General features: G+C 38.1%; 1 protein-coding gene and 1 long non-coding RNA gene across 11 annotated transcripts in view; one reads left to right on the top strand and one right to left on the bottom strand.

Annotated features, from left to right (window-relative positions):
* The window catches only part of LOC110349098 (uncharacterized), a 50,847-nt gene extending 47,953 nt beyond the window's left edge, over window positions 1-2,894 (bottom strand). Inside the window, exons 1-2 of the long non-coding RNA XR_002394848.2 lie at window positions 2,428-2,894; window positions 56-160 (exon numbers count right to left, since the gene is read on the bottom strand). This is a non-coding gene — a long non-coding RNA (uncharacterized LOC110349098). The remainder of the gene's footprint in view (window positions 1-55; window positions 161-2,427) is intronic.
* Ctnna2 (catenin alpha 2) overlaps window positions 1-26,805 on the top strand; it is a 1,179,603-nt gene that overhangs the window by 920,433 nt on the left and 232,365 nt on the right. For all 10 annotated transcript variants that reach the window (XM_004844636.4, XM_004844634.4, XM_087201964.1 and 7 more), the window contains one exon: window positions 18,788-18,940. In XM_004844636.4, the coding sequence (XP_004844693.1) occupies window positions 18,788-18,940 (153 nt within the window). The remainder of the gene's footprint in view (window positions 1-18,787; window positions 18,941-26,805) is intronic.

The raw sequence follows: 26,805 nt of genomic DNA, 5'->3' as shown, positions 1-26,805 counted from the left end.
GCAGACAAAAAAGTAATGATGAATGTCAAAAACTGGTTCTTTTTTTTTTTTTCACCTGGTTCTTGTTGATACCATCTCTTGGGTCTCCAGCTGTCATGCTTTACTGGATTCTCTTTTGAAAAGTGTTGTTATCTTTAGGTATCTCACTTCTAAATGTGTTCTGAAACATTTACAGAAAAAGGAAATATTAAGGCATTCAGGTCTCTTTCTCATATCTGCCTATGATGGGGGCCAATTATTTTTAGACTTTGCTAGATTTGAATCTGTTTTTCTTCATAAGGACATGAGGCTATGTGGCTATGCCAATAGCACAAATAATACTATAATGATTTCTTCAAATGTTAAAGATTTTGTCCTTCACACAGAAACTTTAAGCTGGAGCTAATAATCCCTGGGGATTGGTCCTTAAATCAAATGTCTACACTGCCATGGAAGCTTGGAGGTCAGAAAATAATCATTTACCAAAAGGGATTTTAGATTTAAAAATAAGCATCCCAGTGAGAGCTAAGTATCACATATCAAAATCAAAAAGGCAAGGAAGAGCAAGGCAGTATAGGTAGAGGAAGGTTCAAGCTGGTGGTGAAAGTCCATTCTTTGGCCATGCCCCTTGATCAAGGGTTATATACTCAAGCCACTTCTCACTTAGAGAAATTGTGATAAAATAGCCATTAATGTTAACCCACAACACACTTACTTATCTCCCGAGAAACACTCATCAGGCCAAGTCCAGTGTTTATGATTTCATCCACTGGAAACAGTTTTTAAAATATCACTATGGGCGAGATCTCTCTCTCTCTTTTTTTTTTTTTTAGGTGTTTCCACTTTCTATTTTTTTTGTTGTTAAATTCTGTTATTGGTACATTTTAGATACACAACACAATTACATTTCTCATTGGGAACTTGTACCTTTACATGATTGATCTTGGTTCTTATTATTTCCCCATTCCTAGCCCTCCCTTCACCCCCTCCACCCTTCCCTATTTGCAAAGACCTTATTTCCATTTTTTCCATTTCTCAGCATTTTTCCTTTCCCTTCTTTCCTTTCCCCTGCCCCTCCCACTGCCCCTACCCCTTTGGACCTTTTCTTCCTATTTTGCATTATCGATTATTCATTCTAATCATTGGTACATTTTAGGTATACAAGTATAGGTATAGGTAATGACATTCATCATTGGAAATTTGCACTTTTACATAGTCTCTCTTGGTTCTTATTTTTCACCCTTGCCCAGCCCTCCCTTCAACCCCTCCAGTCCTCCCTATTTACAAAGATTTTGTTCCTATTTTTCCATTTTCTCCTATTAATTCCATTCCCTTCTATCCTTTCCCCTAGCCCTCCCACTTCCTTCCCCTTTGCCCCTTTTCTTCCTATTTCACATTTCCTATTATACGTTTTAGTCCTTATTTACACTTTAAGTTTCTCACACCAGAGAAGCTATTCGGTATTTACACATGTGTGTCCTATTTATTTCACTTAAGAGTATCGCCTCAATGTGCATCCACTTAGCTATAAATGTCTCTAATTTCTTATTTTTTATGGCTGAGTAGTACTCCATTTTATAAAGAAACCACATTTTCTTTATCCAGTCTCCAGTTGATGGGGATTTGGGCTTTTTCCAAGTTTTAGCTATCACAAACTTGAAAGATCTTTATCAATAGATAAAGTAGTTTGCTTCTTCTATAAACAGCATATAGATGATCATTCAAATATTAACTGAAATCCAGGGAGGACATCAAGCTTGATTTCTCTCTCACTGTCAAGTCTAGATCACAGGAAGTGTCTAGTACATTGCCCAACATTGGTTAATCAAATAACACACTAAGCTGTGCAGAAGGTTTGATAAAACACTAAAATGAGTCAGAGCTTCAACTACTGAACTTTTCTTTTCTGCTAAATTCTCCAACCCCTAGCAATCAAAGAGAAATGGAAAGGTAATGGAGTAAATTGCAATAACTAGGTCCAAACACATTTCAGAGAATGTCTCCATTTGCTCTGGTCTCCAACACATTCTCTTGTTTTTGGCAATGAAGATGCCATTACGTATCCTGATTCTGAGCCTAGAAAATCTACTGGAATAGTTTTATAAAATCTATTATATTTTTTCAGGATGAAATTTCTAAATAGGAAAATGTGGAAGTTTTTACAACATGATGACTTAACCTGCAAAGATGTTTGTAGAATGCCATTTCAGTATGGTTGTGCCAAGTTCGTTGTTGGAAACTACTTAGGCTGGGGTTTCTTACCTGACCCTGCCACCAAAAAAAAAGATAATTCTAAAGTGTACTGTACATCCACTACTATGGCCTAAACTGAGGTGTTGCTAGGCCTAATCACCTTGATTCTGGCTGAATGTGTGCTCAGTGGATCATTGTAGTCAGCTTGTGGTCAAAATACATCTGTTCTATTTGACCCCTCCTTGCTAAATTTACCTTTTATTGCCTGGAATGTCTTCTGGCATCAGTTCTCCCAGGGAAAATTTCCATCAAGGCTGCCAATATTTTTTTTATCTCCCCATTTTCCAAGGAGGTTGGATCGATCTGAAATTGAGAAAGTGAGACATTTTCCTGCAGACACTGCCTGGCCTGCTGTTGCCACCTGCTCTGGTGGAAGCTTGATTGCCTAGGGTATCATCACTGGGCAACTTCCTGGTTCCCATGGATGCCATTGTTGATAACTGCTTCTTTCTTAGGAAAAAAACTGTGAAGGAAGTGATGCTAGTGTAATCTCCCTTCACTTATGCTACCTGCCCCTGACTAATATTCTCGGCTGAATGAAATTTCCAGGATATCTTAAAGCCAAAGCCCTTATCCTAATTTGGCCCTACACAGTTGTACACTTTTCACTTTGCCCAGCTTTTCAAGAGAGTTACAGCCCATGCAACTCCTTCCTTTATTATTCTTAAATCCCCGCCAGTCTTTCAGTACTGTTGATACCATCTCCTGAATACATCTTTAGCCTATTCCTCCTTCTGAGCTCTCATTGTGTCTACTTAACTGTTTTTCTTAAAAATAATGGACACAGTCTCGTAACCAGTCTCCTTGACCTCAGCCTCTCTTCTTGTAGCTCACCATAACCGCAGCAGTGTGGTCAGCCAGTGTTTACAGGTTGTGGAGCCTTTGACTCATCATTGCTTGTACCTAGGAAGACTTCCACCCTTTTTATACTTACAGGAAAATTCACAATTTTTCCTACCAAGCTTAGCTTAAATGTTACTTTATCATCACAACTGTATCCAATTCTTGTGAATAAGGTATAGCCAATAGACTCCTAGAGTGTTTAAAATTCTCTCCGTTATGACCTTTTATAATTTCTTTCTTTCTTTCTTTCTTCATTAAGTTTATTGGTACGTTTTAGGTATGTTGCTTATTTATTTTCATCTTTGCCAAATCTTATTTTTTTTATTCTTCAGGACATATATTAGTGCCCAAAATAAAGAATCCGCCCACATGCAGACACCTCACACAGAACATATCCCGTTCATCAATTTCCTTCCATTTTAAAATCACATGTTTCCTGGTTCATTGTTTGAAAGGATAGGTTTGCTTGCCTAGGTAGTTTATGTATCCTATGATAATCATCTCCACTGAAAGAGGATACCTTGCCCCAGCAGTTTTCTAGTGCTTGGCTGGCTTTAGAAGAATCAGCTCTAAGACTCAGAAAATGCTAAATTCCAAATATATAACTCCATTTGGGAGATGCTGCTTTCATATACCTGTGGTGGCACCTTAAAAATCTGTCACAACAAGCTCTCTAGGTTCTGATGTGGTCACAGGTCTCTATTGCACCGCCTTTGCTTCTGATAGTGTCAACCCTCAGATATCATCACCATCCTTTGGGGGTTGATTCTGAAGGCATGTGGGCCATTCACTCTCCTCCCATCTATTTATTGCATCTACCAAATCTCTCCACTTCATGGAAACAATAACTATTTTGAGAGATGGGGAATCCAAGTTTGAGGCTAGTGTGAGATAGAAAAAATTGCAGTGCTTTTTCTGAACTCACACATTCACCATAGAATTCACTCCTGCTCACCAAAATTTGTATGAATTATTTTCCCACACTCACCAGCTCTCCACCACCAGCTAGTGTCCTCTAATTCAAGTCAATTCTGATATTTCCAAAGAGGGTCCAGGATTAAATTCCACAGGTTAAGAGCTTGGTCTCATAAGACTGCACCCTCCTAAGATGTCATCCGTCCTTCTGACTGAACAACTATAAATAAGGATTCCTAAGACTCTCTCCTCATGTTTGCTTAGTTTTCCAGAGAAGCTCTCAGGACAGAGGGAAACATGAGTTTATATTCACCAATTGATATTATGAAGGATACATTTGAAGAGATACATAAGGCAAGGGATGTGAGAGGGAGCTTCTGCTCTCTCTAGGCACAACAACCTCTCTGCACCTTCACATGTTGTTCTTTTGATTGATTAATTCACTAGCAATTGGTGATCAATTCAACCTTCAGCCTCTCTTACTTCCCAGAGGTTGAGTATGGAAGGGAAAGCTAAAAGTTCCAATCCACTAATCATATTGCTGGTCCAGGAGCCTCCCAAATGTCTCCTCATTAGAACAAAAACTGGTCTCATCACCCAGGAAGTTCCAAGGGATTCAGGAGCTCTCTGTCAGATTTATCAGTCAGGAAATTGCAAAGGCCTTAGAAATTCTGTGTTAAAAAATAGAATGAAAGACCAAATATTAGAACAAAACATTTCACTAGTGTCTAATCTACAAGGGTTTTAAAAGCTGTATGTCAGGAACTGGGAGTAGACTTCTCTCTCTCTCTCCCACTTTCTCACCTCTCTCTCTTTACACACACGCATTTCTTATTTCACAAAGCTTCTCTCTTTATGGTCCTGGATTAGTAGTGAATAATCTGGTTGCTTACTGTTTCTTGTAGTAGGACACGAGACACAGGCACATGATTTTATGGGTGATACCAAATACTCAGTAGTCAAGCAATATTACATGCATTATTTTAGAAAGTACTAAGTATTTTGCAAAATAATACAAAAAAAACTCCAATGAACAAAATACCAACATTGTAAATAAAGATAGGCCACTTGTAAATAAGACTCTGTAGTACTGAGCCATATTGATCCCTGAAGCAAAAGCAAAATCTGCAATACTGATCTGGTCTTTATTTACAGTGTTGTTGTTTTGTTCATCATAGATGAACCTCTCCTTAGTCTTGTCTCTGCTCCAGAGCCTCTATCTATTAAAGTCTTTACTGCTTCTGCTGTAGGAAAGATCCTCCCGCCCAAAGTCTCAATGTTAGATGATTTTCTTTTCTCTCACACACGAGTGGCAAAAGGGCTGGGTTTTAAATTTTTTGAGATGACTCCTTGGACTCTGGATTCAAAGACTTATTTGAATTGCGAAATCTTTTAGGTTGTCTTTTCCAAATGCATTTCTTCTCAATGTTTATCACAGTGACACGGCCTTTTTATGGCACTCTGAAGTGCTTCAGAGAAAACGGAGAGCAATTTAACACCGCTGATTTACTCTTTCAGGCCTACAGTAATTTCCTTACTGCCTAATTATAAGGCTTAGTTTAATTTACTCTACACATAATGTTTACTGATGCACATATGGTGCTACATTTTGGGAAACTATACCCAGAACAGGTATTTTTGTCATGCCACAGCATGGAAAATTTCCTTCATATATAGAAAATAAATGCGAAGAAGTTTGTCTTAACAAAAAATGTCCCCCAATGAGAAAGGGAAAAAGTCATACCTACCTATAACTTGTGGAAGAAAGCTACAATCCCTTTAAACACTTATTTTTAAAGCTGAATGATTATGTGGTTGCATATGTCTAAATTTTTAAGGTTTATTGCCTATAAAGATTTAAAATACCCCCACCCCCAAATCAAGGGATTGAAAAAGAAATAGGGGAAAAAGAAAGAGGAAGAGCAAATAATAGTGTCTCTGGGGCATATTTTTCAGCTATGGATTCCTTTGAAAGGAAATATATTAATCTAAAGATCATGGACTCTTTCTTAGAGGTAGAAGGAATGCTTAGGAAATCTTCTGTCAGCCTTCTGGGGACTCTTCTGCCAGTTACCTTTAGGCCTGTGTGATCATCCCCTGTCCCAGCAGCTGGTACTTTATTGGGTTGTTTCAGTTGTTGGAAAATTAGGTGACCTTGTGATTATTAACTGTTGGTGTCACTTTCCTTCATGTAAAACTGAACTCTTTCCAAATTGAAGGCCCAGATAAAGATTCAGTAAAGAAGTACATTTAGAGTTCTAGTAGTAACTGCTATTGCACATGATGTCTTAGCTTCACATTCAGTTTCTTTGCTTGTTCCACATCTTGAGTGCTAAGAATGTTTAGGCTTAGGGACCCAGGACTGATGCCTTCTTTTCTCTGAGACAACTGAAATAATCAGCTCTTGATCATTTGATCTATTGCTCCCAGCTGTACAGAAAAGCAAAGCTGTCCTCTGAAACTAACATTAGTTTGCTGTCCAATCTTTCCTTGATTCTTTGACAATCTTTAGAGTTCTTCAGAGAGATCTTAATATCAGAACAATTATTTTTTTAAACAAAGTGTTGAAATTCCAGTAGGAAGATTAAATTTCTTACTGACAAAAAATTCATAAGTTAGGGAACCCAAGCGGGCTGGCTGACTCTGAAGCCTGTCCTTTTAATGACTGCAGTGTTTAAAGTTGGTACACTTTAGTCTTAGATTATAGCTTTTATTAAAATTTCCTTAAAAGGAAGAACATGAGGTACATATCAATTATTAATGAGTCCTGCATTTCTGCATAATCATTATAAGCTTCTTGTTTAATATAATCACCAGTTTTTCTTCCTTAAGCTGTCCAGATCTGTGTCCAGTCCCATGTATGAAACTGAACTGTGAATGTGATTTCAAATGTAATTTAAAATAAGAACCCAGAAAAATCATGTAAAGGTACAAATTCCCAATGATGAATGTCATCATAATGTACACCTAAAATGTACCAATAAACTTAATGAATATAAAAAATTAATCAGGGGGAAATATAAAGGCCTTTTATTTTTGCTGGGGATGATATCTGATTAAATCTACATTAAAAGAATACCAGACATACTTGGTACATTCAGCGAGAAATTATTGAAAGGATTTCATGCCAAGTGTTCCACAATTAAAAGCAAACTATTTGTCCTAAGGAATTTGGGGATGAGAGACTTTTTCTATCTGATCCAGCCATAAGTGCTTGTCAGAAGTTTGGATGATTCACGAATCCCAGCCCCATTCTCTTGTCTTCCATAGTTTCTTAGTTTCTCATGAGGGCATCAATCCTGTTTAACTGTTAATGGTAGGACTTATGTATTTTTGATTCCTTCAATTTCAAAGTGGATCAGGCTGTCTTAAATAGCTGCAGTCCAAGTTGCAACCATGAACAGAGGTTAACAGCACTTTGGCCAAAGCAACCTGGGAGTTCTGGGAGACCAGTTAGTAGGAGAGGGAGGGAACAGAATTCTAAGAGCAGGGAGAACTCAGCACTAATAAACCATGCTTGATATAGCAGATTTGCTCCAGCCCCTCCTTTTAAATCCACAGGCTCAAATGAATGTGCCCTTGGGCTGTATGTGTAGATGCCAAAATAACTACTAGTAAAGGAATAACTTGTGACTGACCTACTAGTCATTGTGTCTGTATATTACCATAGCAACCAGATTGCCTATTGCTTATATGGTGCAGTCCCTGTGTGTTTGGGAAGTCTGTGGAAGTGCTTTCAGTAGTGTTGCTGATTTAAGGAGTATTATTAGAATTTTGAGTCCAGCCTAGGTTAACAGCCTAGGTTAAACAGGTCAGGCAGCCTAACCAGTTAAACTCCTAATCCACAAAATTTTTAGGAAAAGCTAACAATGTTTATATTGTTTACATTTACATTGTTACATTTACATTTACATGTTACAGTGTTTACATTATCCTTTTTTGGTACCAGGGATGGAACTCAGGACCTCCGGCTTGCCAGGCAGGTGCTGTGACACTGAGCTAAATCCTCAGCCCCTACATTTTCCTTTTATTTCTTGCCTCAAAGTTTTTGCTTGAGAAGGAATTGCTTAGGGATCCCTGGAATAACCTGTATTTTCTAGCAGAGTGAGGCAAAGAAAGAACAAAAGACAATTTGGTCAAATAAGACCCATCAAACTGACCATGTGGGGGCTTTTTTAGACACCATCACTAGCCTGCCTGGATTTTTCATAAGCAGGCAATGGCTGGCGGCAGTTATTAGTGAGGAGTGGGTGAATGGAGGTTAAAATTGCCTGGGACTTCAGTAGCAACTAATGGGCAGAGTGAGTGGGATATAAGACTAAAATCCACTCATGAAACCATCTATAACAGGCATTGAAAAACCATTGCCCCTGCCTCAAATCCAGCCTTCTTCCCTAAATTATGAAGTTGTATTGACTGCATTTGATCTACAACTGCAGAGTTGGGGAGATGTGGCAGAGACCAGCTGGCCTACCAAGGCAAAAATGCATATTATCTGTACTTTTACAGAAAAATTCTTCCAACCCCTGCTCTAGAAGTAATTCTAGCTTGAGAAGAAACAGATATACAGTAATGGAGTAAGAGTCCAGGGTTCCTGAAAAGCTAAAGAACGTTGAGTCTGTCTCCTTCTTTTCCCTTAAATAACGACAACACCAATCATGTTAAAGGATTTCTACAAACTTGGGATTATGGAGCAATTATTGTACTTCTATCTGAAATGAAGGCCCTCTAGGGAAAAACTCAGCAGCTGTTGGAAATGCAAAGTTGTGCAATAGTTAAAGGAAGGAAATGAAAACTGCACGAGAACTCTGAAGAGGGAAAGTAGCTCACAGGCACACAGTTATGCTCCATACTTGGAGTAAAGCAGGAAAGGATGGTGTATGATCTTCAGTTTTAGCAAGCATCTTTAATGACCAGAAATAATCAGAAGACTTTAGAAATACTAAAATCTACCTGTGCCAAGAAGTGAGTGCCCATCGTTCTTCTTGCCTTACCCAATAGCAAAATTTTTCCAAGTTACCCAGGTTGCCCAAGTGAAATGAAGTAGCTCTCATCTGATATCTGGAGTACTTGGGGACTGCTAAGTTAAGTTTTGGCTTCCCAGGGGTCCTTGTATATATAGTGAGGATTCTTTTGAGATCCATAAGACAAGTGCTATAATGTGGAATGGCAATAAATGCTGATATATGGGGTCAGATGACTCTGCCTGGTACAAATCCTACCACACTGTGTCAGGTTTGTAGAACTGACCCCATCATAAAAAGTAACCGTTTTAGAGACATCTCCTCTGCATCTTCCTTCAAGCTCATTAGCTGCATACTTTTTAAAGGCTTTTGCTGGTAACCCGCCATATGATCCACCCATCCAGTGATTGTCTCTCCCAATTGCTGATGCAGTTGTGAGAGGATGAAATCACTTTTTCAGCAGCAGTTCACAAGCTTCCTAAGGGTCCTTGCTGGGGTGAACTTATCTTGTTAAACATGTAACTCTTGCCTCTCTCACACTTGATTCAAGCAGCTGTACCTATTGAATGCCAGATAATGAAAGGCAGGTATTAGATGCTCTTGGATTTCCTTTCATGGTTAGCAATGATGAAGGGTCTGTAAGGCTGGGAATGTGTGCTTGACTAGATATGAAAGTGAAGAATGAAAAGAAAGGTGACTTTTATCTAGTTAGGATCTGTGAGGTTGAATAACCAAGTCTGAAAACACATGGACTTTTGCAAAATAGCACTGTTCTTAGAATGAGAAGACCTAATGCTGGCATTTGCTGCCTTTCCTCATCAAAACAACACAGATAATGAAGCTTGTCCTGAAAACTGCCCTCCTCACCCCCACTATGACATTGTAAAGAAGGTCAAATGAAATCACATCTAGGAAATTCTCTGCAAGCTATAAAAACAGAACAAGCATAGGATTATTATTATTATTACTATTATTGGAAATAAATGGCCAGGAACCGAGCAGACATTACAAATATGCAGAAATGCAGAAACGCAATTATACTTTTTATCTAAGTTAAGTGATCAAAGCAAGGAATTTTTAGTAGAAATATCTTTTCAACTTTCACCCATGCCACTTAAAATTCCACCCTTTTGAAATGGAAATCTAGGGTAATTTAGAAACTGGGTAATTCAAAGAATATCTGTCCTGATGGAGGAGTGGAGAAATCTAGAGAGGACTTTTACGTGGGAAAAATCTTAAGCAGTGGTGTGAAAGAAATGTTAAAAAAAAATGGTCTTTTTTTTTTTTTTTTACAGTGTTCTTTAAGTCCCCCACCCAATATTCTTAATAGAAGAAGCCCATGATTGTGTCTAAACAGCATCACTGTTGAGGCCAGTCAAGCATGTATGAGGTCAAGTTGATCACTGTGGCTTAGTAATTGGGAATTGAGATGGTAGAAGGGTTTTTGGCAGTAAGTGAGAGTAGATGACCTATCTTGTTTTTCTCTACATTCCTGGCCAAATACTGCTTAAAACACTAAGAGCTCTTCAAATGCTAGTAGAAATAATAAACGAGTGAACACTAATCACTGTTTAGAGTGAAGGGACAAAGCATATTTTCTCTCTGATGACTTCTTATTTCTCTTATAAGATCCCTCCTTCTTTAGAACTAATTGCATGGGTATTGTACCACTTTATTTTTGTGTATTGACTTCCTTTTCTTTAGCAAAACACTTAAATATTTTTAATAAAAGTATGACATTTGTGTAGATTTTTCTCTATAGACTCATTTTTCCCCTTTAAATAAGAAAGAAAGTTTGAAATGCACAGTTGAGGGCAAATAATTACGGGAACTTTTCAGTCTTTCAAGAATGAATGTCAAACCATTAAAAAGAATTGCAGAGGTGTTTTTCATTGGGTAGTTTAAAATAAAACACACAGCTTTCAAAATCTCATGCAAGTTTAAGCTTATGCTATTCTTGTTGGCTTGAGAGACCATTTTTCTTGTACTTTGAAGGCAACTGTTTCATATTTATCAGATAGTTGCAGGCTTTTAGATTTGTGCAAAAATTCTTTTGCAATATCTGTTGGAATGCAGCTCAATACACATCCTGCACTTTTCATGTCCACCCTAAAGGCAAACAACTTTAGGTCATTTTAAGACAGTTTATTTTTCTTCTTAAACTTATGAGCTAAACTGTGTCTGTTCTTTTATCACTGTCCCTCCCATGAAATAAGGAAGTGGATTGTTCAAATAGGTATGATCCATTGACTGCATTCTTTTTGGTTTGCTGAAGAAAATGCAGTTATTTACATTGATAAATAGCCTTAATTGCATAAAATAAACTGGTAGTGCTGAGCTAATACCTTTAAATGACTTGTCTTATGCAATTAATATTCCCTTGTCACCCATACATTTAAACAGTTGGAAGAAAGCCTTCTGTTCTTGACTCCTGTCAGACTTAACGAACGATTTTGTCAAGTCATTCCTTTCTGCCCTGGTTGATTGATAGCTAAATTTTGGTCTTCTAGCTTATGTAAAAAGTGTTAACTATGCCTTTCAGTTTGTAGGCAAGGGCATTTTAACCATTCTAATAGTCAATTTTCAGAGAAATTACATTGTCTGTTTACTGGAGGGGTCAAAAACTGTGCCCCTATTCATCAGGAACACAAATCACAGGGCCCATGGCTAATGAAGACAGCATTTATGAGTTCCTGCACTTGCCAGATGATACCAAGTTCAAGGTGTCCCTGACTGTGGCTGTTGAGGACTTCCGCTCTCACTTGTAGATGTGCTTGGGCTTATGGACTTCACCATAGATATATTTAGGATGAATATGCTTTGATCTTAATATTCTTAAGAATAAAAATAGAAATGACAATGCTAAATTGTCAGAGTACTAACCCTCCAGGCAGATTTTAGAGATTTCACTATATAGTAAGGCAGATCCCTGCTCACCTTTGCCACCATTTGGCTTATGTTCTTCCATACACACTGTATCAAAACATGAAAAGTGGATCCAATCTTTTCTGGAAAGAGTCACATGTTCCCTGGCTCAAATCCAGTGAGAATCCCAAGACATATACTTTATTAAAATTTCAGTTTCTGTGCTAAAACACTTTGACCAATAAGTTATAAAATAGTTACATAGAATCAGATACAGCTGTCCCTAGCTATATAGTCAGGGGTCTAATCATGGACCACTCTCCAGATACCCGAACCCAGAGAAGCTTATTTCCCTCATCTAGCTCAATGCTTTTATATAAATTGGTGTAGTATTTGTAAATAACCCACACACGTGTTTCTGTATACTTAAATCATCTCTAGTTTACTTATACCTAATAAAATGTAAATGCTATGTAAATAGCTGTTACACTGTGTTGTTTAGGAAATAAGAAAAACAAGATTGTACATACTTAGTACAGATGCAATCTTCTTTTGGAATATTTTCAATCTGAGGTTCAATTCATTGAATCCTCCCATACAGATCTTTCAGATACAGAGGGACAGAGGGCTGACTGTGTGACCCATCAGTGCACTTTTGCAGTGGGCATATCTTGAACTGTGAGTTCTCTATTTTTCTCCAGACTCCAAAAACCCTAATGAAGTTACATAGTCTCATGGTAAGTATGCAGCAGATCCTGGTATGGGGATTCATAAAAACTTACTTTTGCCCCTTGTGCGGCTTCTGGTTCCCTCTTGTGGTATCCATCTGCCACTGAGTCTTTTCTTCCCCTCACCCTGTACTGGATGTTCTCTTCCTTTTGCTCTTACTGTCTCAGGGTTGGATAGGAAGGAAGCTTTTATACACTTCACTTATCATCCATGAGTCACATTTGTTCCTAAAACTTTCTCCATTGCTGTCATATAAAGCATTGCTTTAGGGCAATAATGTATGCTAAGCTGACACAAAGTAGACATAAGGAGTTGTTTATGTTAGTAGTTTAGAGCATGAACTCTGAGGCCAGAAGACCTTAGTTCAAATCTTGCCCCTTCCATATTAACTCTGTGAATAAGGGCAAGTGACAATTCTACTTCATCAGCTTCCTTGTCTATGAAAGAGAAAATAGTAGCCAACTTTTCTGAGAGAAATAAGTGAGATATTTTGAGTGTTTAGAAGACTGGCACAAAACAAGCACATGACTGATCATAATAACATGAAAACAATTATTATAAAATGTAACTTTTCCTGATCCTTTCTTGTCCTCTCTCCCATCTCCATTCCATGTCCCACTGCTATAGCAGCTGCTTCCTCCATACACTCTCTTTTCCATTGGCCTCTCCTTTGCTTCCTTTTCCTGAACTTGGCAGTTAAGGACCCTGTTTTCTGCTAATGTTTTTACGAGTATTTTAAAAAGTCAGGCTGCTGTACCTGCTGGATTGAGGCCATCTGGAGATCTTCAGTGATCCCAGCAGTCCCCTGGACCCTGAGGCAGCCTTTCACTGCCTCTTCTCATAAAATCAATTGCCCTTGCCTATCATGTTGGGAAAAGAGGACTTTGACACAGACCTGTGTGTGCTGGGGCAGAAAATGAAATCAACAGAAGGAACTAAGCACCTGCTACCATCCTTCAGAATGAACACCAAACAACTCTTTCCTGCCCTAATCCCCATGATTTGGTTTTTTTGGTACAAATTTTGAGCTAGATTTTAAAAAAATATATAAAAATGAGAAATTTCAGCTGTGATATTTTTAAGCATGGCTTATGTCTGTGTAATGAAACATGTGAAACAGACTACTGTTACTTGGTGCTTTGGGCAATAGAACTGAATTGCCAAACTAGTCAGTTAATTGATCAAAAATTTATTTTCAATAGGCCTATTCCACCTTCTGAAAAAAGTGATTCAGTGACCCCAGAAACTTATCCAATAAAATATGTATATTATCTTATCAATTATCTATTGTCAGCATCTCAGCACCACACAATAATATATGTTGTTCACTAGTGTGTGGTGGTCATTTTGACCCAGGCTTCTTATGTGTTTGGTCTTGTTTACTCTTGGCCTGGAAGAGTGACTGAAATGAATCAGTTCTGTTCAACTTATTTATCTCCCTTCTCTTAGGACTATCAAGGTAACCTGTGCATATCCTCAAGGAGTAGGGACGGAGCAAGAACCAGCCTGCCCAATGGTGAATGGCCTTTTAAAGCCCTGCATATGCCATAGTGGCCAATATTCATTTGCTCTAGGCATGTCACATGACCATTTCCAGAGTCACAGAGATCAGGAACTACAGAGTTACATGGAGAACTCATGGATGGGTGTCATTAATACAAGAAATCTACTACGATAATCTAAGTTCACCTCAGTGCTTCTCATTCCGTCAGAGAGACATTTCCTAAGTTTTATTCTGATTATTAGCACTCCTAGTGGAAAAATCAAGAGGACATGGACAGTTGATCTGGTTAAACTAAACCATCAAGTATTTGGACATAGCTTTTGCTAACGATGGCAGTTGTGTTTTAATTGGTTTAGCAGTGTCTGGATTTGGTGGGGGAGAGCTGGTGTGGGTGGAGAAAATCACAAGGCCCAATGAACTATTCTGTCTTAGAGGTAATTGTTTCCATTAAGGAAAGATGCTTACGTATCCCAATTAAAAGGATTTTGTTTCATGGGAAATAGTTGATATCATCAAGATAATGACCAAAGAATTTTGTGTTTCTTTTAAAAAGGATAAAAAGGCAAAACAGTGAGAATTTCCTGTGTTCTTCCTCAGGGTTCATAGATGTCTGTCTCATCCCCTCCCCCCGCCCCAGCCTAAATAATGAATAGTGCATTCATTACCAGTGAACTGTGCACACTGGTGCCACCTTAGCTTATTAAAGTCACTTTGGGTGGGTTACTGCACTGACTGATTACTTTAATTGACTTTCAGACTGGCTAAAATTTGCCTGACTTAATGAGGCTCAATTCCTGTCAAGCCCCCTAGGCTGGATGGCTGCTGGCCCAGTCACTTTGTTGCTTTGATTTTTCATTTTTAATAATAATTATACCAAAAAGCTTTAGGAAATGTGGTAAAATATGTCAGTCATCATGAAGGGCCTGGAGCAGCTATGTCCATGTAAAGATTTAAGGCTTCAGATTTTTGCGCCTATTCAAAATTTGACCTTGTTTGGTCTGTCTTGAATCCTAGTAGCGAAAAACTTAATATTCTTATTCATAACATGTCTTTTTCTAAACATATGAGTGATAACATTAAATATCATCAGCCCAACCTAGAATTTGATGTTCATTTTTATTTCTGAAAGTCGAGGTGGCACCAGGTTCCTCAGACACAGGGTCAACTCTGCCTAAAGATTGGTATGCAGGAAACTTCCATTGTAGGGGAGGTTCAGCAAAGAAAGAAAGCATTTATCCTGCAGGAGAAATAAGGGTGATTAGTAGTAGCTGCCAAGAGCACTATGTTGAGGATTACGAAGTACTAATTTGAGCTGAGTGTAAAAGAATGCTATAAATGATTAGTTATGTCTGGTATGGAATAGAAAGCAAAAATTGTAGCATACTTACCATTCCTATCCTAGCTCATAATTTTTGCTCTTCTACAAAACCTGTCACCATTTAGTTATTTCTTGTCAAGATATTTATAGTTTTTTCCCACTTATTTCACCTTTCAACCATGCCTGAGTCCCTGAATTAGTGTTCTGCCACATCTATTTAAAAAATGCTTTAAAAAATGAGGTACTGGTATGCAGCCCAGTCTGGCCTCAAACTCAAAATTTTCCTGCTGGCGTCACCTGGGTAGTCGGGATTACAGGCACGCACCTCTGTGGCTAGCTAGAACTACTCTTTATTGGTCATTCTTTGTTTGGGGGTTAGTATCTGAAAATCGTCTTATGTGTTTGGGAAAACCCCTTGGTATGAGAGGCTAATATGGCCAAACCATTTACATTCACAACATACTTTCCCCCCAATACCTCCTTCACATGGCTTTGCCACTTGATGTAAACATGTGACCCAGAGTTTGGATGTGTATTTCACCTGAGATGATGACCAAATATATCTGCTTAAGACTGAATCAAAAGCTGTTGACTCAAAAGCACAGATATCCCACCTCTTCTACATTTTGTCCATTCTGAACTAACAGGGCAGTTTTTCTGTTGGTAACAGACTGGGAACTTGACAGAGATGATTGATGATTGGTCTAGGAAAATGTTCCTCAAAGCTTATCTTTCAGAGGAATCACCTCGACATCTTATCAAAATACAGATTACGATGTAAATACAGGTCTGGGGGGTATGGTGGGTTTGCATTTTTAATAAAGATTCAGGAAACAGCAGGGATGCAGATCTGTGACCAATACTTTAAATAAAAGGATCTGGAGAAGGAAAGGCAGGCTAAACCATGTTGGCAGGAAAGAAACAAATCCAGGACCTCTATTTGTTTCAAGTTTGATTCTTTTTGATAAGACCATAGTTGGGACTCCACTATGAGACAATGAAATCATATATAGAGAGAGATATCCTATATGATATATATGATATATAATTTGATAATCATATATGACAATGATAAATACAATAATTTGATTTATATGTGATAATTTGATATGAGTATTCATTGTAGAATGATTAAATAAGAAGATTAACATATCTATCACCTTACATATATAGCTTTTTGTGGTAAGAATATTAAAAGTCTAATGTTTTAGAAGTTTTGAAATACATAATGTATTATTAGAATATAGTGTTTAATATATGTTTAATATAAGAAAGTTTTCATTGACTGAAAATTTTAACATGCATTGTTTTCTTGTTTTTATTTTCTTCTTCAGAGACTACCTATAGCTGTATATTAAAATTTTTTTGCCCATCTTCAGGATTTATCATCTTTTTTCAAATCCTTCTTTTACTCTTTTTTTCAATTATTTTGGATTTAAAATTTTATTTTTCATTTCTCCTTTTATCTCTCTTAAGGTATTTGTTATGTTTATTCACTTTTGTTGTCCTTTTCAAATGATTACTCTTTTATTTATAATTCTTGAGTTTCAGGACCTACTTCTTAGTTCTTATTGTAATGTGTATTGTTCTTTCATATCTTATATCACTTTCTTAAAGTCCTTTCATTAATTAGAAATAGTTATAGTTAAATATGCTTTATAGGCAGATATTTCTGGCATTCTTTCAAAGTGTAGAGGGATGATATTATATTATTTATTCTCATTTTTTTTCTTCTTCTTAAAATGAAGTCTTACTAAGTTTCCCAGGCTGGTCTTGAATTCACAATCCTCCCATCTAGGTCTGTTGAGTAGCTCAGATGACAGACATCTATAACTGCATCCAGCTTCATATCTCTTATAGCTTTGTATGAAATTTTGCCTCACTGGTTTTAATCATTTTTGTGAGCATCATCTTTCTGAAAGTTTAGAAAGAGCCTTGATACAGGTTGCTTTCCTTCCACTTCTACTTTCTGTTGGAAAATACAGTGGATTGATTGATGAGCTACCCTGGCTCTGCTCATCTGCCTCCTACATGCCCTCACTTTATCTGTGCTTTTCCTTACTTTGGTCTCTTTTGTCCATGAGAAGCTCATTTTTTATTACATTCCCCATAGCATCCTCTCTAGTGGAGCCCTGCCCAGAAGGGAGCTGGACAGCATAGTATTAAGTGCAGCCTATCTTACCTGCTGTAGGTCTTCTCTAGGTTCTACCCTTTGCTGTCCTATGACTGCAGGCAAGTTCCTGATGTAAGTCCAAGCTTCTTCATTAAACAAACAGATTTAAGTTAAGATTTCTCCCATAGTGTGTAAAGATCTTAACTGAATGCTTGGCACTTAGTACATGCCCAGAAAATATAAGGTTACCAGTAATAAGCATTATGACCAGGCAGAAATTTAATTTTGTTAAATGAGTAGCTAAATAATATTAACTTTACACAGGCTTTTTATATTTTATATGGGGAAAAGTCAAATCCAATTCAGAGTTAAACCAAAGTAACTTCTACATACAAGCATTCGTGGCTTATAGAATGGAAATTAGCGCACAAAAGCAGCTGAAACTTCTTCACAGTGCTTCTTCTTCTGACCAATAACCATTCTGCACATTTCACTTTATCAAAGATTGAAAAACATACAGATTGTTTACCATCTTCTTTTTTGTTTATCTTTATTTGTATCCATATACATTCAGACAATTATGAACAAAGCAGTACCAAGGTGATTGTTCAGGGACAGTTTAATTTTACTTTCAAGCAGCTGCCATGATTCTTATTTTAAAAATCTGAGAATGATGTATAATTATGAATTGTTAGAAGATTTGGGTTTGTTTATTCATACCTACCTTGGAGAACAATTATAAGTTTTTCTTTCTGAAGCATAGCAATTATATCACCATAGCACCTGGGCAGAAACATTTTTGAGATTTTTAGGTGTTTCCTCTTCCCACCTCTATGAAGTACCAACACTGGATGAAGAAAGGGCAGGAGACTGCACTGTGCCATGATATCAGGGGTGGCTTCAAGGTTCAGCTCTTCATCCAAATTTCTCCCGACTAGCTGTCTGATGCCTAGATTTGTCTTTTTCTGAAGACCTTGACTCTTGAACTATTCTCATGACTCAAAATTCCTGAAGGGGGACACTTTGGTCACTGATTGATGAGAAAGGACTTTTGATAGGAGAAGACCTTTAATGTATTGAAATCCAGGCCAGATTCTAACTCTCAAGTTGAAATGTGAAGCATTTAATACACAGGTGAAATCCACCCCTCACCATTCTGTTTTTCTTTGATATGGTAAACACTGATAAAATTAAAAACAAAGAGTGGGAACATTATTTAAATGGTAATGAGGTGGGAAATAATTCAAAGAAAGTCACCAAGTCTATTCATTAATTGTGTGTCTTGTTTTCATTTTTAACTGTAGCTTCGGAAAGCAGTGATGGATCACATATCTGATTCTTTCTTGGAAACCAACGTCCCTTTGCTAGTTCTCATTGAGGCTGCTAAGAGTGGGAATGAAAAGGAAGTGAAAGAATATGCCCAGGTTTTCCGTGAACATGCCAACAAGCTGGTGGAGGTAAGTCAGGAGAGGCTGGAGGACTAAAATTTATCACCATATGATCCACATATAGATATGGAGTTTATCACTACATGTGGCTCTGGGAATTTCAATAGTCAGACCTTGTATGGCTTCATTGCAAAAATAAAGTCTTGGAACCTTTCTTTCCTTAACCTTCCTATTTCTCTACTCTTTTCAAAGGAAACCAGCTATTAGTAATCTCTCTTATCACTGTCTTTTAACTCTGAACATGCCCTGTAAATGTCTGAGAACTTTCCTGAACAATAGTTAGAGGCTGAAACTGAACTATAAAGACCTTTTCCAAAGAGATGAATGCAGGACTTGTAAATGTAGTTTAGCGGCAGAGTACTTACATAACATACACATATCCCTGGGTTCCATCCTCAGCACTTGAAAAATCAAATCAAAACACACAAAAAACAAAACTTCCAAGGTGTTGAATGCCAGGTTTGATTTAAGAGAGAATTTAAACTGCCAAATGGTGGCCTAGCACACCAGTCCCTTTTCTTGCTGTTCACTTCCCTCCCCAGTCCACACACTGAAACATGGATGAGCTGGCTATCCTGTGAATATGTAGGAAAAAAACATTCACTCCTCTCAGAAAGATATTTGGACTCCTGGTGAAAGGTCTTGGGGCAGTACTAGTGTAAATTCAGGGCCATAAGTATGTTCTATGTATTAGAGAAATCTAATGGGGTGATTATAAATTTACCAAATTAAAAAATGTAAACATTGTACTGCAAAGTATTGAAAGAATGCTGTAAAAGAGAAATAGTGACTAGGCTGCCTGGATGTAGGAGCTAAACACCAACACTGTGGCAATGGTAAGATTATTGATGTGATGTTAACAGGAAATGTGTTTAGGACAGAAGAAGAGCCAAGGAGGGGTGAGGACACTGGCAAATCTAGGGAATGGTGTTTTGTACCAGATTCAAACTCTGGCCAGTTCTGAGCATTTAGCACTGCCAGCACCACCACAGAATATTCTCACATTTTTTTCTTAACCAGTTCATTAGATAAAAAAAAAAATCTACTGTTTTTCTCAGAGTGACAGGGATAATGCTGAATTCACTTGTGTCCTCTGTTCCTGCTTTGCTTGCTCTTTGGTTAATTTAGCACTGTTCATGCCTCTGTGCCTGAAGTTACCCAGCCAGCAGGAAGTCCTACACCAGGCTCGGAGCCCCACATCAAGCTCCCCATTATCTAGAACATGGGTTATCCTATTTATACCCCATGATGGCAGTTGGCAAGTTCTATGTGCCAAATATGTAATCAAGTTATATAGGCCACAATATGTAATCCCCAAACTTCTTGCCATAATTCCAATATCTCAGGGTAACTCTAGCCTAGAACCTAAATTGGGCCATATTTGTAATAGCAAGGCAAACTGTCTGGTTTTGACTCCATCTACAAGGCAAGCACACTATCACTGTCACATTCCACAACAAAGTGCAAGAGTTCACTTGGGCTGCGCTATAGGAAGGGGAGCAGGAAGATCACAAGTTCAACCCCAGGCTGGGCAACTTAATGACTTAGTGGGATTCTGCCTTGAAATACGAAAAAAAGGGTGAAGGCCTTGGATTCAAACCCTGTAGTGGAAAATAATAAAAGAGTTCACTTGGTTTTTGAAGAATCTAGAGTCTTCTCAATGGCAATTTCCATGTTTTGAAGTGAAGGTTAAAAAAGAATGAGTAGAGTGGTGGAAGAGAAATAGGGGAGGAAGAGCAGGAAAAAATAATGAAAAGGCAACAAAGTTTTAAGTATTCATGTAATAAAATAATATTAGTACATGAATATACAATCCCATCTGTATAAATACAGTTTTATAAGATAATTGCAGAATTTATAGATACACAATAAATGGTGTGTTGTAGATAGTGTGGATGAAGAAAATTACAGGAATTAACTTAATGTTGTGTGATAGACATCTCCATCAGTACTGTTGGTGTTTTTCTGTATTTCTGTGGGTAGCCTCATTTGCAGATCATATTTGAAGTTCAGATTTAGTGGTCTATAAGTATGAGGCTAGGATCAAAGAAACAGCTACCTTTTCTACTGCTTCTTCCTTCATCTGTGACAAAGCCTGGAGACATCACAATTTCCTCTCATCCAGTGTTTAGGTTCCTCTTGAGGTGAATCCTGTCACTATGGGTGATATCTGATTCCCAACTTTTGACAGAAACAGAAAGCTCATGGCACACAGAACCTTGACATTTAAGAAAATTATTGCCTCACCTCCCTCTGTGCTTCCCTTCACCACCCATAAGTTATCATTGCAGCTAGTTCAGTTTGGAATGTTTATATGTCCAGGACATGCAGGGTCTAGCAGATGGACTGGCCTTTGACTACAGAGGAACTGACATCCTAAGAATTTCTGTAGATTATGTGCTTCAAGTAAGTTTTAAGTTTCTCTCCCACATTCCCTTTTTTGTGGCACTGGGGATTGAACCCAGAGCTTTCACATTGAGCTACATTCCAAGCCCTATTTTTTTTGAGACCGGCTTTCATTAGGTTGCTAAATTACCCAGGTGAACTGGTACAAATGATCCTCCTGCTTCAGCCTTCCAGAGTGCTGGGATTACAGGCTTGTACTACATATCTGGCTGTATCTCATCTTGATTTTGTTAAGTTCTGACTTCACTGGAAGCTCCCTCATGCTTTTCAGCAAATTGTTTTTATTTTGCCTTCCTAATTGTTTTCAGCAAGACAATGAGTGCTTTGCAGGCTAATTCCATTTTGTCTAAAGGCAAAATATCTGAGGGAACTGATGAAAATAAATTTGTGGACAGTTGAGCATGGCGATTCACACCCATATCCCAGAACTCTAGGAGACTGAGGTAGAAAGACGGTAAATTTGAGCCCAGCCTGGGCAACTTAGGGAGACCCCCATCTCAAATTTTAAAAAGGAAAAAAAAAATAGCAAATGGAAGGCTGAGATGTAGCTCAACATGAAAGCTCTGGCTTAATCCCCAGTGCTTCCCCAAAACTAGTCAGAGATATGTACATGCAATGAAAATATTGGACTCCCATAACTCAAATGAATACATAAGTCAGTAAAAACCAGTTTGAACTAAAATAATGGGCTTGAAGCTCTATCTATTTTTTGTAGCTAGGCATAATCTCACACCCTTCCTGGGCACCTGTGACACCTGAGGACCCCTGATGGACCTCTACATGTCCACTAATGTAAGTGATGTAAAAGTCATTCACCACATTTTGAATGAAGAATACACGAAATAACCTATCAATTATTGGCAATTGTTTTAATTCTTTAACATTTCTTGACCATTGAGTTTAATTACTGTCTTTTCAGTTTTCCAGCTACTTCTATATTGTTTCCTTATATTTATATGGCGTTTCCTCCCAGTTTGTTTTTTGGTGTTCACAGCAAATGATACTGCAAAGTAAATGGGGCTAGTCCCAACCTATTACACAGTGTCATGATCCTTAGAAATCTTGAATACAGATGATTTGAGTGCAGATAAAATGTTGGTAAAATATAAATGGAAAATATAATTTAGTTCTTAATAATTATTTTAGCAAAGAAGAGAGTTTTTGCTTGTTTTCCTCCACAGTATTTAGAACATTTTATAAAGATTAGATTGTCCTATTCAATAGACCCCACATTTGCACCAGAGACTGTTGATTAGAATTCAATGGGTTAAATATGATGGTTTATGATCAACTATACCAGCTACCATAGGAAGTGTCTCCCATAGAACTGAATAAAATAAATATTAGCATTTTCACAATCCAGCTAACTCACTCCGCTGAGAGTGGGGCTGCCTCTGAGGGTGTGCTGAGCTAACAAAGGACACCTGTCGTACCTCATTTCCAAGCAAATTAAATAGAATTTTGGAGAAATGGAATGCAAATTACGGAAAATCTGTACCAAAATCATGTGGTTCAGGTGGAGGCGGAGTGGATGTAAATCGAGGACAAAATATGCATTGCTGCAATAAAAATAAAAGTTAATTTTCAAAATGAAATGCAAAACTAATTCATCTGTTTTGAGCTTCAAATCTTGTTTTATTTCTTCCATTGCTTGGCTGTTCAGTCACACTGCCTGCTCCTCCTTCTCCCCAACTCTACCAAACACTCTACGTAGCACTCTCTGCTGTCTGGTGCGGAGACCTGTAGTGGCTCCTATCAGGCCCCTCTCATCTTCTGGGCCTCCTTCAGTACCTTCTGCATTCAGCAGTCAAGGTGCACTATTTCTAAACCTGCCATTAGATCATGCAGTTTCTCTGCCTGAGACGATGCAGAGAAGTCCTGTCTTTCTCAGGTAAAGACAAAGATTTTAGAACCATGGTGGTTACATGGCCTGAATGATTTAGAATAAACTACATGTTTACTACACATTCCAGGCTCACTCCCCATTCCTTCCTCTCCCTGAAAGGGTCCATGCTGAAAACTTTAGCCAACTCTCGGGGGGCTGAGTTAGCTGGATTTTGGACATGAGGAGAAATTACTAAGATATATTTTATTTAGTTCTATTGGTCACACTTCCTGTGGTAGTTGACATTATTGATCATAAACCATCATATTCAATTCATTGAATTCTCCTAATCAACAGTTTCTGGTGCGAGTTCAGGGACTGTTCATTAGGAGAATCCAAACTTCATAAAATGTTACAAATACTGTAGAAGAAAACAAACATTTCAGGGCATCGACCACACATATTATCTTTCGCTTATTGAATATACCATGCTCCCCACTACCTTAGTTTATGCTCCTGCTGTCCCTTTCCTGGTGAACTCTATCTCCACCTTTCATTTCTAGTCATTGTTCAGCTTTCAGCCTGGATGTGCCCCTAAGTGGGATGAGTTCACTGTATTTTCCCCTCTCATGGCATTCTGTTTACCTCAGGACTGTACACAGAGACCTCTACAGCTATATGATGCTTGTCCTGCTACTTTACCAAATCCTTTAGGGAAGAGATCATGTCTAATTGATTCCTAGTCATACCCCAGCATCACCAGGTGCCTGCATATAGCAGATATTCAATAGATAGTTGACGCCTGAAGAGTGAGTAAAATAATAAATGCAGCTAGAGATGTTACCAGCTTTTCAGCCCATGAGGATATATATTTTAATAGTATGCCTGCGGGACCCTATGGGACACCTAAGGAGCAGCAGTAAAGAAGCATGTTGTCTGCTTAATTCTCTAATTTACTGCCAAGGAGGAATTTTAAGTATGTGAATAACTAATATGAAGAACTCTCATCTTCACTGTTTGCCACTTAGACTCCAAAGTTGCCATACCTACCTAAGGCATCTAAGGCCACATCAGGGGTAATGCCCCTAACTGCACTGTCATTTCCTCCCTGCCCTCTGCGTCTGAGCCTGAGTTACAGTGGATGTGAGAAAGGGAGTTGGTTCTATCTGAAAGAGTAAAGTACAGAACTGAGGCCACAGCAATGATGGCTTAGACAAGGGAATATCAGTTCTCTCCTTCATCCTCTTGACTATGCCATACACTTGAAATCTGTACCCTAGGAGGGATAAGAAACTACCTGTGTTAGAAATGCAAAGCTGAAAAGTAAGAAACAAAACCTAAAATGCATAATTGCTGATGATCAGTTCATCAGTCAAGCTTTTGTTTCTGCCTTGAGTAAGCTGATCTTTGTGATTATCCCTCCATTTGTACTCAGCAACAGCTACTGAGAGGCATCCAAATGTTAGAACTGTTCATCATTGGTAGTGTAATCATGACAAAATGACAAATTACTATTCTCATGGGGTGTACATTCTGTTGGGAAAGATAGAGAAAGAAAGTGGTTAAGTGAGGAACTGTGTGTGATGGTGTAAACTAAAAGAGTAAGAGGAGAAAAAATGGTAGAGGATGACTTGTGAGGTCAGAAAAAGTTTGTCCTGGGCCTGGGATTTAGCTCAGTGGCACCATGCCTGCCTTGAAAGTGCAAGGTCCTGAATTTGATCCCTGGTACCAGAAGAAGAAAAAAGAAAGAAAGAAAAGGTTTGTCTTATGATAACTAAGCAGAGACTGGAAGTGAATGAATGTTCCATGTTGTGAGAAAACCAAAGGCAAAGACCCCAAGGCAGCAGGGTACTTGGCATCCTTGATGGAGAACAAAGACACCAGTGTGACTGGAATGGAGAATGATGAAAATATTACAAGGATGAGTTTGAGGGCTGTGTCAAGATTTTGTATTTTACTTAGATATTTGAATTGATTGGAGAGTTCAGAACAAAGGTTTGGCATGATCTCGTTTCCATTTTCAAACAAATATTCACTATTCTGCAGAAAATATAATGTAGAGTAACAAACATAGAAGCAAGATGGATATATAAAATTATATTCCAATTGATCAGCAAAAGATTAGTACTATGACTGGAATAGAGGTGGGGGAAATGGGAAGGAATGGGTGGATTTGGGTTGTATTTCCAAAGTAGAGCTGATGTCCTGGATGTGAGGATATGATGCAGCGAAGAGTTTAGAATGACTCCAAGCTTTGACATTCTGCAGTAATGAAATCAGTTGGAACTTTGGAAAAAAACACTCTCAGACTGTTTATCAATTGGATCTGGCTGCAGGTAATAGGTGTGGTTCTGAAAACCCACACTACTGTCTTAGGTGTAAATAAATGCAGTAGAACCTTGTACATTCCAGGGTCTTTTTTTTTTTTTCGTAAATTCTTTTATTGGTACATTGTAGGTATACAACACATTTACATTTCTCATTGGGAACTTGTACCTTTACATGATGCATCTTGGTTCTTATTTTTTCCCCATTCCTAGCCCTCCCTTCACCCCCTCCACCCTTCCCTATTTACAAAGACTTTATTTCCATTTTTTCCATTTCTCAGCATTTTTCCTTTCCCTTCTTTCCTTTCCCCTGGCCCTCACACCCCTACCCCTTTGGACCTTTTCTTCCTATTTTGCATTACCGATTATTCATTCTAATCATTGGTACATTTTAGGTATACAATATAATGACATTCATCATTGGAAATTTGCACCTTTACATAGTCTCTCTTGGTTCTTATTTTTCACCCTTGCCCAGCCCTCCCTTCAACCCCTCCAGTCCTCCCTATTTACAAAGATTTTGTTCCTATTTTTCCATTTTCTCATATTAATTCCATTCCCTTCTTTCCTTTCCCCTACCCCTTCCACTTTCTTCCCCTTTGCCCCTTTTCTTCCTATTTCACATTACCTATTATACCTTTTAGCCCTTATTTACACTTTCAGTTTCTCATACCAGAGAAACTATTTGGTATTTATACATGTGTGTCCTACTTATTTCACTTAAGAGTATTGCCTCAATGTGCATCCGTTTAGCTATAAATGTCTCTAATTTCTCAATTTTTATGGCTGAGTAGTACTCCATTTTGTAAAAAAAAAACACATTTTCTTGATCCAATGTCCAAGTGATGGGCATTTGGGCTGTTTCCAAGTTTTAGCTATCACAAACTGTGCTGCTATGAACATGGGTGCACATATATCACTGTGGTAAGATTCTTTTAATTCTTTGGGGAAGATCCCCAGCAGTGGAATAGCGGGGTCAAATGGGACTTCCAGTCCTAGTTCTTTGAGGTATCTCCATACTGATTTCCACAGTGGTTGCACCAGTTTACACTCCCATCAGCAGTGGAGCAGGGTTCCTCTTTCCCCACAGCCCCACCAGCATTTGTTATTGGTTGATTTCATGATAGCAGCCATTCTTTCTGGAGTGAGGTGGAATCTCAGCATTGTTTTCATTTGTATCTCCCAAATGACCAGTGATGTTGAACATTTTTGATTCAAACTATAGGACAAAAAGAAAAAAATCAAGGGAAGCCACATAAAGATCACATGTATTTTTTTTTTAAATTACCATGAATTCTTTAAAAAAGTTCAAACAG

The sequence above is a fragment of the Heterocephalus glaber genome, unplaced genomic scaffold (assembly GCF_053883595.1).
Source record: "Heterocephalus glaber isolate CG9 unplaced genomic scaffold, H.glaber_assembly_v1.0 deba00000470, whole genome shotgun sequence".
Taxonomy (NCBI): domain Eukaryota; kingdom Metazoa; phylum Chordata; class Mammalia; order Rodentia; family Bathyergidae; genus Heterocephalus; species Heterocephalus glaber.
This window is presented reverse-complemented; position numbering and strand designations above follow the sequence as displayed.